Source organism: Nomascus leucogenys, chromosome 8 (genome assembly GCF_006542625.1).
Source record: "Nomascus leucogenys isolate Asia chromosome 8, Asia_NLE_v1, whole genome shotgun sequence".
NCBI classification, from domain to species: domain Eukaryota; kingdom Metazoa; phylum Chordata; class Mammalia; order Primates; family Hylobatidae; genus Nomascus; species Nomascus leucogenys.
The window spans coordinates 80,866,427-80,884,961 of NC_044388.1; the positions used below are offsets into that span (position 1 = coordinate 80,866,427).

Here is an 18,535-nt window from a genome sequence, read left to right on the forward strand (position 1 = left end):
AATGGATAATAATATTTTTAGAAGTTTGAGAAATAACTGTTTGTTTCCCTTATTCTGTTATTTAGGGATATATGGTTACTAGTAACAGTGAAGTTGTTCACCTTTAGTTGAAAATAATAAACTCAGAGGTAAATCAAGTGCTAGTCAAAAACAGCACAGCACCAGACCTATTCAGTCACAAATATTAAAAAGAAAAAAAATACATTTTAATATCCAGTCATGACAGCAGTTATTACCTCCCTGTCCACACCCCAAGTGCCACAGAAAAGTTACCCACATCCATTAACTTCCCAATGGACCAGTCAGATATCTAACTTCGGAGGATCCAATCCACAGGCTCATAAGCTAAGAAGGCTATGCCATCAGTTTGCCCTGACCAAAAGATATAAAATCTCTATCTCTATGATGCTAGCCACTGAAACTGAAAGATCAAGTAGCCAAGCAGCACCTTAACTGGGGTGGCCATTTATAGCCCTGTGTACTCTACACTATTAGGCCAAGAAAGCAAGTCTATGAACTGAAGAATAATAATGGATCACAGACACAGAGACATATAGTGAAGAAAGGCTAAGCAGCTTCCTGAGAAGTGGAAGGAGTAGCCTTAGTTCCTGGCTTTCTAATTTTAGCCTTGAGAGAGCAGAAACTTTATTTTCTGTACTCATATGCCTACACAATTGCCTATTAAATATTCTCCATCTATTGCCTTTCATTTCTATTAAACTACCTGATATCTAAAAATAGGATACTTTACTCTAAAAACCCAACTAGCTCTTTCCAGCCAGCGCCGAGCGATGGGCATCTCTCAGGAGAACTGACACAAGCACCGCAAGACCGGGGGCAAGAGAAAGCCCTACCACAAGAAGTGGAAGTATGAGCAGGGGTGCCCAGCTGCCAACACCAACATTGGCCCCTGCCACATCCACACAGTCCATGTTTGAGGAAGTAACAAGAAATACCATGCCCTAAGGCTGCATGTGGGGAATTTCTCCTGGGGCTCAGTGTTGTACTTGCAAAACAAGGATCATCGATGTTTGTCAATGCGTTATTAAACGCATTGTCTACAATGCGTTTAATAACGAGCTGGTCCGTACCAAGACCCTGGTGAAGAATTGCTTCATGCTCATCAACAGACAGCACACCATACTCATCGACAGCACACTGTATGGACAGTGGTACGAGTCCCACTATGCGCTACCCCTGGGACGCAAGAAAGGAGCCAAGCTGACTCCTGAGGAAGAAGAGATTTTAAACAAAAAATGATCTAAAAAATTTCAGAAGAAATCGATGAAAGGAAAAAGAATGCCAAAATTAGCAGTCTCCTGGAGGAGCAGTTCCAGCAGGGCAAGCTTCTTGCAGGCATCGCTTCAAGGCCAGGACAGTGTGGCCAAGCAGATGGCTATGTGCTAGAGGACAAGGAGTTGGAGTTCTATCTTAGGAAAGTCAAGGTCCGGAAAGGCAAATAAATCCTCGTTTTGTCTTCACCCATGTAATGAAGGTGTTTATTGTTCTGTTCCCCAAAAAAAAAACAAAAAACAAAAAAACAAACAAAAAAAACAACTAAAGCCAGTGAAATTCAACCAGGAACTCAGCAAAAAGAGCCCTGTTAAAGGAGAAGCAGCCTAAGGGAGAAAGAAAATTTTTCTCCTAAATTTTACTCAGGTAGAAAGTTTCATTTAAACAATAACACTTTGGGCTGGGCACAGTGGCTCACGCGTGTAATCCCAGCACTTTGGGAGGCCAAGGCGGGCGGATCAGGAGGTCAGGAGCTCGAGACCATCCTGGCTAATATGGTGAAACCCCGCCTCTACTAAAAAATACAAAAAAAATTAGCTGGGCATGGTGGCAGGCGCCTGTAGTCCCAGCTACTCGGGAGGCTAAGGCAGAGAATGGCGTGAACCCAGGAGGCAGAGCTTGCAGTGAGCCGAGATTGTGCCACCGCACTCCAGCCTGGGTGACAGAACGAGACTCCATCTCAAAAACAAAAAAAAATAACACTTTGGTTTTTTTTTTTTTTTTTTTTTTTGAGACGGAACGGAGTGCAGTGGCACCATCTCAGTTCACCGCAACCTCTGCCTCCCAGGTTCAAGCAATTCTCCTGCCTCAGCCTCCCGAGTAGCTGGGACTACAGGCATGTGTCACCACACCCGGCTAATTTTGTATTTTTAGTAGAGACAGGGTTTCTCCATGTTGGTCAGGCTGGTCTTGAACTCCTGACCTCAGGTGATCCACCCGCCTCGGCCTCCCAAAGTGCTAGGATTACAGGCATGAGCCACCGCGCCTGGCCTGGTTAGGAATTTAAGGAGATATGGGAAATATCAGTCTTTACTGAACAGACACCTTCAGAATTATAATCTTCTCTCTGGAACGTTCAGTTGAAACACAAAACATGGGGTCCAGCTATTTTCAGTCTGATGAAGACAGATGTTCCAAAGATTCAAAACAGAAAGTCTATCTTTTGAAATAAGTGTAAATTTTTCATTTTTGCTATTTTCTCTCCCTAAGCTTTTCCTCTGCCCTTGGCTCTGTCCTCTCTTTTCTCCCTTGAAAAGGTGATCTAGAGGGAATTCAGATCTGCCTTTTTTTCCCTTTTTCTTTTCTTAAGCTCAGTGGCAAGAATCATTTTTTGTTTGTTTGAGACAGGCTCTCATGTGATTCTGGCTGGAGTGTAGTGGCATGATCATGGCTCACTGTAGCCTTGACCTCCGGGCTCAGCACTTCTCCCACCTCTCAGCCTCCCGAGTAGCTGAGACTACAGGCACATACCAGCATACCCAGGTAATTTTTAAAATTTTTTGTAGAGACAGGTTCTCACTATGTTGCCCAGGCTGGTCTTGAACTCCTGGCCTCAAGCGATCCTCTCGCCTCAACCTCCTAATCTCCTGTTGGGATTACAGGCATGAGCCACCGTGCCCTGCCCAGATCTGCCTTTCTGCTATCATTTGAATACTTTTAAGAAGACCTGTAATAATCTATAAATAATAGGAAATAGCTTACCTGAAAGATAAGATGCCTGACCTCTTTAAGGAACGCTAATTCCAGAGTTTGAATAACTTCAAAAGGATTTTTAAAAACTCAGGCAGGTTATCTATGTAAGTATATGCACACTGACAAATCAAAATTCAAAGGCTGTTGTATAAAATATATAAGCAAGTAAAATCACAGTCACTGCGCACCACTCTGACTCAGCTGAGTGATCTTACCAGCAACCACTCGCAGCTCAGAAGAGCATACCAACACGTCCCCAGGCAGTCTAGTAAATAATTCTTAAAATGATGTGATATATATATGTATTTTTTTGTTTGAGTCAGGGTCTTACTCTGTCACCCAGGCTGGAGTGCAGTGGCATGATCACTGCAACTTCAAACTTCTGGGATCAAGCAATCCTCCCACCTTAGCCCCCTGAGTAGCTGGGACTGCAGGCACATGCCACTGTGCCTGGCTGATATAATTTTTAACATGGAATATTGGCTTTACCTCTCTTAAAATAACTGTGTTATTTGGCTACTTCTGGTTTTTAATTCTTATCTTCTACTGTATGAAAAAAGGGTATAATTTTAACTTCTTAGGTACCTCCACCTCCCTCCATTCCCCTCCAAAGGCAGATAGTAGTTTATTATTGTATTCCATTTTGGAAGGTTGTATCTTAGGAAAAAATGACAGAGAAGCTCTTAATTTCAAATTCAAAATTATAAATATCAGTATTGATACCTCTGTAATATAGTGATTGATTTGTAGTAAATTACTTCCTTTGATGGGGCACAGGGAACTAAACTAAAACATTATAAAGCATTAACCAAAGGGTTAGAATTTTTCACACACACACATGGAGAAGAGCTATGACTAATGAACAGGAAAGGGAAAGGTAACTATACCTTCAATGCTGCTGAAGAACCAGAACAGGCAGACTCCTAATCTATCACTAGTAGCTTCAAGTACAATAACCAGAGACACTCTGAACTTTAACTACCCATTTGAAGAAATATTTCAAGTTCTCTGAAGACCTTTCGGATATACATGATGCATTGTTGTACAACTTTTTGTCAAGCTGTTCATTAAGAGACAAAAAGGGGCACTGTACTTAAAACTATGCTAAGTGATTCCAAATCCTCTGATCAAATCATAACTTAAACCATGATTCTAATAGTCCACTTACCATGAAAATCTGCACCCAACTTCTTAGAAGCCATTTAGAACCTGAAAAACAAGGAAATATTTCTTAGGCACATTATACCTTTAAGGTAGTACAAAGAAAATTGAGAGTACAAAAAAGAAACCAGAAGACCTAAGGTTTCAGGGCTGACAGAATCCTCACGTCTCACTCCCAAAGTCCAAAAAAAAGATCCAGGTACTGTGGCTCATGCCTGTAATCCCAGTGCTTTGGGCGGCAGAGGTGGGAGGATCACTTGAGCTCAGGAATTTGAGACCAGCAACACAGTGAGACTCCATCTCTATATAAAAAAAAATTAAAAATTAGCCAAGGCCAGGCTTGGTGGTTCACTCCTATATCCCAGTACATTGTGAGGCCGAGCTGGGAGGATCACTTAAGCACAGGAGTTCAAGACCAGCCTGGGCAACATAGGGAGACCCTGTCCCTATAAAAAATTTAAAAAATTAGCTGGGTATGTTGGCATACACCTGTAGTCCCAGCTACTTGGGAGGCTGAGATGGGAGGATCGCTTGTGCCTGGGAGATTGAGGTTGCAGTGAGCCACTGCACTACAGCCTGAGCAACAGAGTGAGACCCTGTCTCACACACAAAAAATAATTAATTAATGAAAATCAAAAATTCGCTGGGCGTGGTGGTGCATGCCTATCGTCCTAGCTACTTGGGAGGCTGATGTGAGATGATCACTTAAGCTCAGGATTTGAGGCTGCAGTGAGTTAAGAAGGTGCCACTGAACTCTAGCCTGTGCAACAGCACAAGACCCTGTCTAAGAAAAGAGGAGAGGAGAGGGCAGGAGAGGAGAGGGGAGGAGAGGGGAGGGGAGGGGAGAGGAGGAAAGGGGGGAGGGGGAATGGGAGGGGGAGGGGGAGGGGAGGGGGAGGGGAGAGGGAGGGGAGGAAAGAGGGGAGGGGAGTGAGGGGGAGGGGAGGAGAGAGGGAGGGGAGGAAAGAGGGGAGGGGAGGGGGAGGAAGGAGGGGAGGGGGAAGAAAGAGGGGAGGGGAGGGGGAGGGAGAAGGAAGAGGGGAGGGGAGGGGGAGGGGAGGGGAGGGGAGGGGGAGGGGAGGGGAGGGGAGGGGGAGGGGAGGGGAGGGGGAAGGGGATGGAAGAGGGGAGGGGAGGGGGAGGGGGAGGAAAGAGGGGAGGGGAGGGGAGTGAGGGGAGGGGAGAGAGGAGTGAGGGGGAGGGGGAAGATGAGAGGGGGAGGGGAGGTGGAGTGGGAGGGAAAGGGGGGAGAGGGGAGGGGAGACAGGAAGGGGAGGGGGAGAGGGGAGGAGGGAGGGAGAGGGGAGGGGAAGGGAGAGGGAAGGAAGAGGGGAAGGGGGAGGGGGAGGGGATGGGGGAGGGGATGGGGAGGGGAGGGAGGGGGAGGGGGGATGGGGGAGGGGAGGGGGAAAGGGGAGAAGGGAAAGCGGTAGAAGGGAAAGGGAAGGGGAGGGGAGAGGGAAGGGAGAGAGGAGGGGAAGGGAGAGGGGAGGGGAAGGGAGGGGAGGGGAGAGGAGAGGAGAGGAGGGGAGACAAGGCAAGACTCAATGTTCATAGGGGCATTTTTTTCAGATTAGGGATGCTGAACCAGTAAGTATGATGCAAAAAGTTAGAAAATCTGAAATCTGAAACACTTCTGGTGCCAAGGATTTAGATGAGGGATACTCAACTTGTACATAAAAAATATTTACAATGGTTGCCTCTAAGTAATAGCACTGGGAATAATTCATAAAATATTTGTATTTCTGAACGTTATATGGTAACATCTATTAATTTGGTAGTTTCTTTTAAAACTTTTCTTGAAAAGTTTCTGTTTTCAGCCAGACGTGGTGACTTACACATGTAATCCCTCATTTTGGAAGGCTGAGGCAGGTGGATTACTTGAGCCCAGGAGTTCCAAGACCAGCCTGGGCAACATGGTGAAACCTCATCTCTACAAATATACAAAAAATTTGCCGGTGTGGTGTTGCATCCTGTAGTCCCTCCTACTCGGGAGGCTGAGGTAGGAGAATCACCTGAGCCCAGGAAGTCAAGGCGGCCGTGACCAGTGATGGTGCCACTGCACTGCAGCCTGGGCGACAGAGCAAGACCCTGTTTCCAAAAAAAAAAAGTTTCCATTTTTCAGCATGGTGCAGAGATAGAGTGTATTCTGTTTGATATTGTAGTTCATGGAGAATTAAATTTATAAAGTGTATGTATTATCAATTTTCAAAGAACCAGCAAACCATACAGAAAATGATTTAACCTTTTCATACATGCAGAAAACATTTCATAGGCATCTCGCTGTTGCCCAGGCTGGAGTGCAGTGGCGCAATCTTTATTGCAACCTCTGCCTCCCAGGTTCAAACAATTCTCATGCCTCAGCTTCCCCGAGTAGCTGAGATTACAGGAGTGTGCCATCACACCCGGCTAATTATTTTGTATTTTTAGTAGAAACGGAATTTTGCCATGTTGGACAGGCTGGTCTTAAACTCCTGGGCTCAAGTGATCCACCCACCCCAGCCTCCCAGAGTGCTGCGATTACAGGCATGAGCCAGTGCACCTGGTCTCACAGTGAGACTTCTAAAACCCAGAAGCAAGATTCTTAGCAGCCTCAACCTTCCCACATAGGCACATACCAGAAATCTGTTTTCCTAAATTGGGAAAGTAGTGGTATCTAAACTTCCAGCAATGAGAGTTGTGAATATGCTCACAGACATATGCAGAAAATTTGTGTTTCATTTCTATAACCCCAATAAAAATTGTGTGATATCAGCTGTTTGAAGAAGCAACTGTTGCTGAGGTAAAGAACTTGAGAGAGGCTGTTTGAGTCTTTGATTTAATAAATAATTTTCCAAACAACACCTAGAATATGCTGACATCAGGAAAGTTATAAAGAAGTTCCACCAAAACTTAATGGATATGCTTGGCTTTTTTTTTTTTTTTTGAGATGGAGTCTCGCTCTGTCACCAGGCTGGAGTGCAGTGGCATGATCTCAGCTCACTGCAACCACCGCCTCCCGCGTTCAAGCCATTCTCCTGCCTCAGCCTCCCAAGTAGCTAGGATAACAGGCCCCCGCCGCCACGCCTGGCTAATTTTTTGTATTTTTAGTACAGACGGGGTTTCACCATGTTGGCCAGGATGATCTCGATCTTTTGACCTTGTGATCCACCCGCCTCAGCCTCCCAAAGTGCTGGGATCACAGGTGTGAGCTACTGCGCCCAGCCAGATGCTTGCCTTTTTTAAAAGGCTCAACTGTTCACCATAAAAAAAAGAATGAAATCCAGCATGAGAATCACTTGAGGCTGGCAGACGGAGGTTGCAGTGAGCCGAGATGGTGCCACTGCACTCCAGCCTGGGCAACTCAGCAAGACTGTCTCAAATAAAAAGAACGAAATCCTGTCATTTATGACAATATGAATGAACCTGCAGGACTTTGGGTTAACTGAAACAAGCCAGACACAGAAAGACAAATTTTATATGATCTTACTCATACAGAATCTAAAAAAGTTTATCTCATAAAAGTAGAGGCTTTTTTTTGTTGTTGTTACTCAGGTAACAAACTGCACATGTGCCCCCTGAATCTAAACAAAAGTTGAAAAAACAAAAATTAAAAAATTTAAAAAACAACCACCACCACCAGCCAGGCACGGTAGCTCACGACTGTAATCTCAGAACTTTGAGAAGCCGAAGAAGGGAGATCACCTGAGGTCAGGAATTCGAGACCAGCCTGGCCAACATGGTGAAACTCAGTATCTACAAAAATACAAAAACTAGCTGGACATGGTGGCACATGCCTGTAGTCCCAACTACTCGGGAGGCTGAGGCAGGAGAATCACTTGAACCCAGGAGGCAGAGGCTGCAGTGAGCCGAGATCATGCCACTGCACTCTAGCTTGGGCAACAGACAGAGAATCTGTCTCAAAACAGTAACAACAATGACCTATGCTATCTGCCTAGGGCCATTCACAGGATGGTAAATCAGATGACTCCATTCTCTGACTGACCAAGGCTGATGGCATCCTCTCAAAGAACTTCTGACTGCAGAGAATCACAGATGTGGAATATTTATCATAAATAAATAGCAAACACCCCTCCCAAAAAAGTAAAGAGTATAATAATAATTACCAGAGGCCGGAGAGGTGGGGAGGGTAGTAAAGAGGAGGGCAGGCGGTGGGATGGGGAGAAGTTGATGAATGATTAAAGTTACCATCACACAGGAAGAATAAGCTCTGGTATTCTATTGTACAGTAAGGTGACTACGGTTAACAATAATATATTCTATATTTCAAAATTAACTAGAGCTCAGGAGTTTGAGACCAGCCTGGGTAATGTGGCAAAACCCCATCTCTACTAAACATACAAAAATTAGCCGAGCACGGTGGTACGCACCTGTAGTCCCAGCTACTTGGGAGGCTGAGGTGGGAGGATGGCTTGAGCTCAGGAGGCAAAAGTTGCCGTGAGCCATGATTAAGCCACTGCACTCCAGCTTGGGCAAGACAGCCAGTCTCAAAAAAAAAAAAAAAAAAAAAAAAAATTAGCATGGTGTGGTGGTGCACGCCTGTAGTCCCAGCTAATCAGGTTCACTTGAGTCCAGGTGGTGAAGGCTGCAGTGAGCTATGATTGCACCACTGCACTGCAGCCTGGGCAACAGAGTGAGACCCCAGCTCTAAAAAAAAATTAAAAATAAAAAAACAAGACATAAAAGTTCACAAATATTTTGTGATGCTATTCATATGAGGTGTCCAGAAAGGGAAAATCCAAAGAGACTGAAAGCAGACTGGCAGTTGCCAGGGTCTGGGAAAGAGAAACTGTGTAATTGGTAAGGGTCTCCTTTGGAGTGATGGAAAGGTTTCAGAACTAGATGTGGTGATTACACAACACTATGAGAGTATTAACTGCCACTAAATTGATCATTTTAAAATGGTTAATTTCACGCTATGTGAATTTCACCTCAGTAAGTTGTTTTTAAAATTAAATTACAAGAAAAATATGGCAGAAAAAAATTGGCACAAAGAGGTGCTCCAGAGGAGAGGGCCAGAAAGATGCGTGTCAGCAACTTCCGAGTTTGAAAATCAGAGAGGCAATGAGGCAGTGAACAACTAGATAGAAGACCACAAGGAATAGTAAATGAAAAATAAAATACAGTTCTCTTTGTTAGTAAATAATGTAAAATTTTTTAAATCATGCCTCAATAGAGCTGATAAAATATATTTTTTTCCAATATTATATATTATTTTCCACAGTCCTTAAGAATATGAGAAATCCATATTTGGGCACATAAAGATTTTTCTAAGGTCCACTATGCAGCAACACTTCAGTCTCTCAAAGCTCAAAGGCATTTTAATACCTACTTAGGGTCAGTTTTCTTCCCCCAGAACATCTTTTATATATATGTATATACGTGTATGTATGTGTGTGTGTACATATATATGTACACGTCTCACCGATAACTTCCTATACTTTTTTAAACCCATTTTTATTATTTATTTTTCCATAAGTTATTGGGGTACAAGTGGTATTCAGTTACATAAGTTCTTTAGTGGTGACTTGTGAGATTTCGGTGCACCCATCACCCGAGCAGTACACGCTGCACCCTATTCGTGGTCTTTTATCCCTCGCCCCCCTCCCACCCTTCCCCCCAGGTCCCCAAAGTCCACTGTATCATTCTTATGCCTTTGCATCTTCATAGCTTAGCTTTCACATATCAGTGAGAACATACGATGTTTGGTTTTCCATTCCTGAGTTACTTTACTTAGAACAGTCTCCAATCTCATCCAAGCCACAGCAAATGCTAATTCATTCCTTTTTACAGCTGAGTGGTATTCCATCATATATATATATATATGTATATATATATATATATATATATGTATATGTATATATATATGTATATATATATATGTATATGTATATATATATGACACATATACATATGTATATACATATACACGCACACACACACACTATCGTATATACATATATACACACAGCAGTTTATCCATTCGTTGATAGGCATTTGGGTTGGTTCCACGATTTTGCACTTGTGAATTGTGCTGCTATAAATATGCGTGTGCAAGCATCTTTTTCAAATGACTTCTTTTCCTCTGGGTAGATATCAAGTAGTGGGACTGCTGGATCAAATGGTAGTTCTACTCTTAGTTCTTTAAGGAATCTCCACACTGTTTTCCAGAGTGGCTGTACTAGTTTACATTCCCACAGCAGTGTAAATGTGTTGCCTGATCACTGCATCCACACCAACATCTACTTTTTTTTTATTTTTTCATTATGGCCATTCTTGCAGGAGTAAGGTGGTATTGCATTGTGGTTTTGATTTGCACTTCCCTGATCATTAGTGATGTTGAGCATTTTTCATATGTTTGTTGGCCATTTGTATATCCTCTTTTGAGAATTGTCTATTCATGTCCTTAGCCCACTTTTTGATGGGATTGTTTCTTACCGAGTTGGTTGTAGATTCTGGATATTAGTCCTTTGTCAGATGTATAGATTATGAAGATTTTCTCCCACTCTGTGGCTTGTCTGTTTACTCTGCTGACTATTCCTTTTGCTGTGCAAAAGCTCTTTAGCTTAATTAGGTCCCAGCTATTTATCTTTGTTTTTATTGCATTTGCTTTTGGGTTCTTGGTCAAAAAATCCTCGCCTAAGCCAATGTCTAGAAGGGTTTTTCCAATGATATCTTCTAGAATTTTTTATAGTTTCAGGTCGTTAAGTCCTTAATCTATCTTGTATAAGGTGAGAGATGAGGATCCAGTTTCATTCTCCTACATATGGCTAGCCAATTATCCCAGCGCCGTTGTTAAAAAGGGTATCCTTTCCCCACTTTGTTTTTGTTTGCTTTCTCGAAGATCAGTTGGCTGTAAGTATTTGGGTTTATTTCTGGGTTCTCTATTCTGTTCCATTGGTCTGTGTGCCTATTTTTATACCAGTACCATGCTGTTTTGGTGACTATGGCCTTATAGTATAGTTTGAAATCAGGTAGTGTGATGCCTCCAGATTTGTTCTCTTTGCTTAGTCTTGCTTTGGCTATGCAGGTTCTTTTTTTGTTCCATATGAATTTTAGAAATGTTTTTTTCTAATTCTGTGAAGAATGATGGTGGTATTTTGATGGGGATTGCATTGAATTTGTCGATTGCTTTTGGCAGTATGGTCATTTTCACAATATTGATTCTACCCATCCATGAGCATGGGATGTGCTTCCATTTGTGTCATCTATGATTTCTTTCAGCAGTGTTTTGTAGTTTTCCTTGTAGAGGTCTTTTGACTCCTTGGTTAGGTATATTCCTAAGTATTTTAATTTTTTTGCAGCTATTGTAAAAGGGGTTGAGTTTTTTATTTGATTCTCTGCTTGGTCACTGTTGGTGTATAGAAGAGCTACTGATTTGTGTACATTAATCTTGTATCCAGAAACTTTGCTGAATTCTTTTATCAGTTCTAGGAGCTTTCTGGAAGAGGCTTTAGGGTTTTCAAGGTAAACGATCATATTGTCAGCAAACAGTGACAGTTTGACTTCCTCTTTACCAATTTGGATGCCCTTTATTTCTTTCCCTTGTCTGACTGCTCTGGCTAGGACTTCCAGTACTATGTTGAAGAGGAGTGGTGAGAATGGGCATCCTTGTCTTGTTCTAGTTCTCACAGGGAATGCTTTCCACTTTTCCCCATTCAGTATTATGTTGGCTGTAGGTGTGTCATAGATGGTTGGGTTTTTTTTTGTTTTGTTTTTGAGACAGAGTCTCACTCTGTCACCCATGCTGGAGTGCAATGGCGCGATCTCGGCTCACTGCAACTTCCACCTCCTGTGTTCAAGTGATTCTCCTGTCTCAGTCTCCTGAGTAGCTGGGATTACAGGCGCCTGCCACCATGCCGAGCTAATTTTTGTATTTTTAGTAGGGACGGGGTTTCACCATGTTGGCCAGGCTGGTCTCAAACTCCTGACCTCAGATAATCCACCCGCCTCGGCCTCCCAAAGTGCTGGGATTACAGGTGTGAGCCACTGCACCTGGCCCACAGATGGCTTTCATTACATTGAGGTATGTCCCTCGTATGCCGATTTTGCTGATCTTGTCAAATGCTTTTTCTGCATCTATTGAGATGATCATGTGATTTTTGTTTTTAATTCTGTTTGTGTGGTGCATCACATTTATTGACTTGCATATGTTAAACCATCCCTGCATCCCTGATATGAAACCCACCTGATCATGGTGGATTATCTTTTTGATATGTTGTTGGATTCGGTTAGCTAGTATTTTGTTAAGGATTTTAGCATCTATGTTCATCAAGGATATCAGTCTGTAGTTTTCTTTTTTGGTTATGTCCTTTCTTGGTTTTGGTAGGGTGATGCTGGCTTCATACAATGAATTAGGGATGGTTCCTTCTTTATCTTGTGGAATAGTGTCAAAAGGATTGGTACCAACTCTTCTTTGAATGTCTGGTAGAATTCTGCTGTGAAGCCAGATGGTCCTGGACTTTTTTTGTTAGTAATTTTTTAATTACCATTTCAATCTTGCTGCTTGTTATTGGTCTGTTCAGGGTATCCAATTCCTCCTGATTTAAGCTAGGAGGGTTGTATTTTTCCTAAACCCATTTATTTTACAATACTCTCCTATTATCTAAATACTCAATTATGGAAAAATGATTAAATAATGGAAAATCCAGAAGATAACGTTGTGATGGCATTAAGAGTGTTTACTAAAAGCACATAACATAGGAGTAGACATGGAACTAAAAAAATCATTTAATTTTTAAAAAGCATAATAAATAGAAAATAACTGTAAGTGTGTGTGTGTGTGTGTGTGTGTGTGTGTGTATGTGTTTTAATAGAAATGAGGTCTACGTTGACCAGGCTGGTTTTGAACTTCTGAGCTCAAGCTATCCTCCTGCTTTGGCCTCCCAAAGTGCTAGGATTACAGGCATGAGCCACCATTCCTGGCCAATAATTATAAATTTTAAAATGTTTTAATAAATTAAATTAAACTGCCTTATGTAAAAAATGTGCACAAAACAAGACTGAAAGAAATGTTTGCCACTAATGTCAAGCTATAATTAATCACAGGGAAAAAAATTGTATAAGCAATCATAAATTTCCACTAAAATAAGTATATGCTTCTATTAAAGGGAAAGTATCAATCAAAAATAACAATAAAACATATTCTCTTTCTTTTTAGTTGGTGGTATGGATTGCAACACACATTCATAATTCAAGAACTTTTACACTAATAAAACTTAAAAATCCCAAAACCAACAACTTATCAGTGATGTTCTATTTTTCCAGCTCAGTATCACTTCAGTTCAAATGCTACAGGAAGAAAACCCGGTAACTTAAAATCTGAATTACTGATTAAAGACATCAGAAAAAAGAACAAAGAATAAATCTAAGAATAAAAAGAGATGGGGAAACAGGTAACAAGAGAAATGCAGGGAGAGAAGGAGGAGCCAGAATGAAAGAAGAGGAGATGGGTTAAGGAATGTGAAGAAATGGGAAAAGGAAAAGTTGAAGGAGGCAGGGATAGGAGACCAGGAAATTTTTAAAAAGTAATAATAAAAAACACCTTGCGAAGGACCAGGCCCTCTGAGAAGGGGAGGAGAAAGCCCAAGGGCAACTGTATTAATGTTCTCTCATTTTCACTTCTTTCCTTTTGCGTATCTGTCAAATTATTATAATACTCTCTAAAAACGCTTCCCAAAACAAAATAGCAACTCAGATTCTCAGTAAGCTATCAGTCACACTTCTAAAATAATAGCTGCAATCAGTAATTTCCCAAGATACAAATTAATCCAGGAAATTATCTAATTTACATTAAAAGATGGCTTTGGGAATCATCACATTTCAAGCCTGAAGAAAAATTAACTCCCATACAAGTCATAGCAACATTTATGTGTGTAACTGCTAGTAACATGTCAATATTAGGCTATACTATATTCATGAGAAAGAAGTTTTCTGTCTTCTCTGTGGGGTCTCAAAGGCATTTTGGAGCCTCAGCTCCCTCATCAGTAAAATAAAGGTAGTAGACTGAATAACCAGCCAACTCTAGATAGACCATAAATCTATAATGAGAGAATAAAATGAAGGAAAAATATTCATGTTTCCAAATTAAATATTGAGTATTCAAGATAAATGATACCAATGTCTATATTGACAAAATTAAAAGCTAGCAATCATATGTTCATCGTCCCATTTTTTTCTTACTGATCCATAAAACTCAAGCCTGGAAACCATTCCCCTATACCACATATAAAGTAACCTCAAATGATTCTTATTATAAAAATTAAAAAAAGATACTTTTATATACTGCCTGACATGCAGAAAGAGCTCCACAAAGGTTGATGAATTATTCAAACCAGTAACAATGTGTTTAAAGAAAAAAAGGTTGGTGAATTAAATATAACTTTCAAGAAGGCAAAACATTTCCAACCACTCTACCAGTAAACTAATATACCTATAGAAAACATGTAAAAAAAAAAAATTTTTTTTTTTTTTTAGATGGAGTCTCCCTCTGTCGCTCAGGCTGGAGTGTGGTGACGCAATCTCAGCTCACTGCAACCCTCTGCCTCCCAGGTTCAAGCAATCCTCCTGCCTCAGCCTCCCAGGTAGCTGGTACTACAGGCACACACCACCATGCCCGGCTAATTTTTTTGTATTTAGTAGAGATGGGTTTTTGCCACGCTGGCCAGGCTGGTCTCGAACTCCTGACCTCAGGTGATCCACCCATCTTGGCCTTCCAAAGTGCTGAGATTACAGGCATGAGCCACCACACCTGGCCAGAAAACATGTAAATTTTTATTTGAACAGAATAGTATTAGAATCTTTTTTTGTGAGTTAAGAACGTAACTGTGAAGACTGAATTCAATTTGTGAGGCCTTGCTTTCAGTCAGATTAAGTCTGAGAATTAGCCAGAGACGCTACTTTCAGGATCTATCACTGTCCACAAGCTCTGTGTTTGCAAAACTTAGCCCCCTTATTACTGTCTGCTGCACATCAGCGTACTTGGCTGAAAATGGAAGGCCAACAAAAGAGGTCACAGTACCCTGATTCATACTGAGGAACATTTCAATAGCTCCAGTAAGCTTTTCTTTATGCATCAATTTCTTTTAATTCAGCTGGAATAAAATACTGGTTCAGATTTTTCCTAAGCACCCGTTTTATTGCAAACTAAAAAAGAAAATTGGAGTCACTAGTCTATAGAAACAAGATTTAATAGGCCCTGACATTGTGGAAAAGAGGGAAGTATGTTTATGTGGATATGGAAACAAATAAGGATAAGATATTTTTATAATGGTGGGATCACAAATTTAGCCTTTTGGTTTTTCCTTTTGTGCTATTTGTTTTCCAGGTTTCCTGTACTGAGCATATATGAATACATTTATCTATGATCAACACACACATACTTTGTAATTGGGGGAAAAAAACTGGTATGCAACAAGTACCTATAAGAGGACTAAAAAGAAACACAATAATATGTAATTCAACAGAGCGTTGGAAAAAACACAAACAAAAAATAATAGGTAACTAATGAAAGATAACGACTTCAGAGAGAGAAAAAAGAACAAAGAATAAATCAGTGGTTTCTAGACCAGTAAGCATACAAATGACTCTAGGTTATAGACTTCATGGAGGTGTAACAGGTGTTTTACTTTATTAACAATAAAGAGTGCAAACCATTGTGTTTTACTTTATTAACAATAAAGACTGCAAACCACTGAATAACAATATTGAATTGCCCCAAATAACACAGCATTACCACTCATAAGGGAAAAATGATAGGAAACAAAAACTAGGCAGAAATAGATAACAAATCTAATTTAGCTCTGATCTAGATTTAATTTATATTGTTGGATCAAAAGCATCTTGAAAGCAGGACACACTTTTCTAAATACCCAAAGAACATCTTACAAAACTTGTGTAAATATTAGGACACAAAGAAAACCATAATAAATTTCCAAAATCAGAAGTAGCTGAGTCAGGCCAGGCGTAGTGGCTCACACCTGTAATCCCAACACTTTGGGAGGCCAAGGCAGGCAGATCGCTTGAGGTCAGGAGTTTGAGACCAGCCTGGCCAACATGGTGAAACTCCATCTTTACCAAAAATACAAAAAATATTAGCCGCATCCCATGGCATATGCCTGTAATCCCAGCTACACGGGAGGCTGAGGCAGGAGAATGGCTTGAACCCAGGAAGCAGAGGTTGAGGTGAGCCGAGATCACGACACTGCACTCCAGCCTGAGCAACAGAGTGAGACTCCACCTCAAAAGATAAAACTAAAATAAGTAGCTGAGTTAATAATCAGCTCAATCTCGGCTCACTCCATCCAGGCTTGAGCCTCCACCATCCAGGCTCAAGCAATTCTCCTGCCTCAGCCTCCCAAGTAGCTGGGATTACAGGTACCCACCACCACAGCCAGCTAATTTTTTTTTTTTTTTTTTGAGACAGAGTCTCACTCTGTCACCCAGGCTGGAGTGCAGTGGCGCCATCTCGGCTCACTACAAACTCCGCCTCTCGGGTTCACGCCATTCTCCTGCCTCAGCCTCCCGAGTAGCTGGGACTACAGGCGCCCACCACCACACCCAGCTAATTTTTTTGTTATTTTTAGTAGAGACGGGATTTCATCGTGTTAACCAGGATGGTCTCAATCTCCTGACCTCATGATCTGCCCACCTCAGCCTCCCAAAGTGTTGGGATTACAGGCGTGAGCCACCACGCCCGGCTAATTTTTTTATTTTTAGTAGAGACAGGGTTTCACCATGGTGGCTAGGCTGGTCTCGAACTCCTGACCTCAGGTGATCTGCCTGCCTCGGCCTCCCAAAGTGCTGGGATTACAGTCATGAGCCACTGTGCCTGGCCTCCAATGGGATTTTAATGGATCCAAAATATAGAAAAAAGTGTCTAATTTGTATTTACAAAATGAGTATAATATTGGTGCCAAAAAACTTCGGAAAAATCTAATATATACAGATATGAAAATCCTTGATTAAAAAAAAGTAACAACCAAAATTACCAGTACATTTTAGAATAAACCATGTCCAAGGGAGATTTTTTGCATAAATACAGTCCAACACCAATATTAACAATTCTGCTGATATAATTCAGCATTAATGCTCAAAGAAGAAAATCATATGGCTATCTCCTTTACATGAGTTTTAAAAAACAAAAAACTAATACCAAATACCAGATTATGCTAACTAGTGGGGAGACTACAGAAGTATTCCCACGAAGGACAGCAACAAGACAAAGATATCTATTATTATCACAATTGCTTAGCATTGTTATTTCATATTAGATGGGAGAAATAAAAACTATAAAAACTCAGATAAGAAACTTTCCCAGGAAAACCCAAAAACTGACAAGAGAATATGATAAAGTATTTCTGGATACAAAATTAATATTCTGAAACAAATTAATACTGTGAAACAGCCTTCATATATACATGGCCAGATAATAAATATAATGTGCTGAAACAAGAGAACTGCTTAAGCCCAGGAGTTCGAGTCCAGCCTGGGCAACATTGCAAGATCCCATCTCTTTAAAAAAAAAAAAAAAAGAAATAAAAGAAATATAAGAGAAACACACAACATACCAATATACCATAGCAGTTAAGAACTGGGAATAAACTGAAGACACAAAGGGAGAAAACTAAACCTGTACTGAAAGACACAAAAGAAAACTTAGACAATTAGAAAAACATACAATACTCTTGAGCGGGATATTCAACATTATTAAGATCAATTCTAAGTTGCTATACAAATTTGCCAGGATCCAAATGAAAACTGAAGTATCATGTTTTTCTTTTTCTTTTTTTTTTTTTTAACTAGACAAGCTGATTCTAAAGTTCATGTAGAAATAACAATTAAGCGGCCAGGCGCAGTGACCCACGTCTGTAATCCCAGCACTTTGGGAGGCCGAGGTGGGTAGATCACCTAAGGTCAGGAGTTTGAGACCAGCCTGGCCAACATGGTGAAACCCCGTCTCTACTAAAAATACAAAAATTAGCTGTGGCGGGAGCCTGTAATCCCAACCCACTCCAGAGGCTGAGGCAGGAGAATCACTTGAACCTGGGAGGCAGAGGTTGCAGTGAGCTGAGCTCACACCATTGCACTCCAGCCTGGGCGACGAGAGCAAAATTCCATCTCAAAAAAAAAAAAAGAAGTAACAATTAAGCAAACGCAGAAAAAAAAAGAAAAAAATCTCCGAAGAAAATGGAGACTAGCCTATCAGATATTAAAATATTAGAAGATACAATACTGAAAACTGTGTTGTACTGGTACAAATACAGATTAGTGGAACTAAGTAGAAATCCCTAAAAATACCCAAAATATAAACATTTGGTATATAATAAAGCTGCTTTTTAAAATCAAGTCCTGAGACAACTGGGTAGTCACCTAGAAAAAAGCAAAATCC

At 41.1% G+C, this 18,535-nt stretch overlaps 1 protein-coding gene and 1 pseudogene across 1 annotated transcript in view; one reads left to right on the top strand and one right to left on the bottom strand.

Annotated features, from left to right (window-relative positions):
• UBAP1 (ubiquitin associated protein 1) overlaps positions 1-18,535 on the bottom strand; it is a 72,904-nt gene that overhangs the window by 27,727 nt on the left and 26,642 nt on the right. Inside the window, exon 2 of the mRNA XM_003263407.3 lies at positions 4,154-4,194. Within this exon, the coding sequence (XP_003263455.1) occupies positions 4,154-4,187 (34 nt within the window). The 5' untranslated portion in view covers positions 4,188-4,194. The remainder of the gene's footprint in view (positions 1-4,153; positions 4,195-18,535) is intronic.
• LOC100588151 lies at positions 792-1,496 on the top strand (annotated as a pseudogene).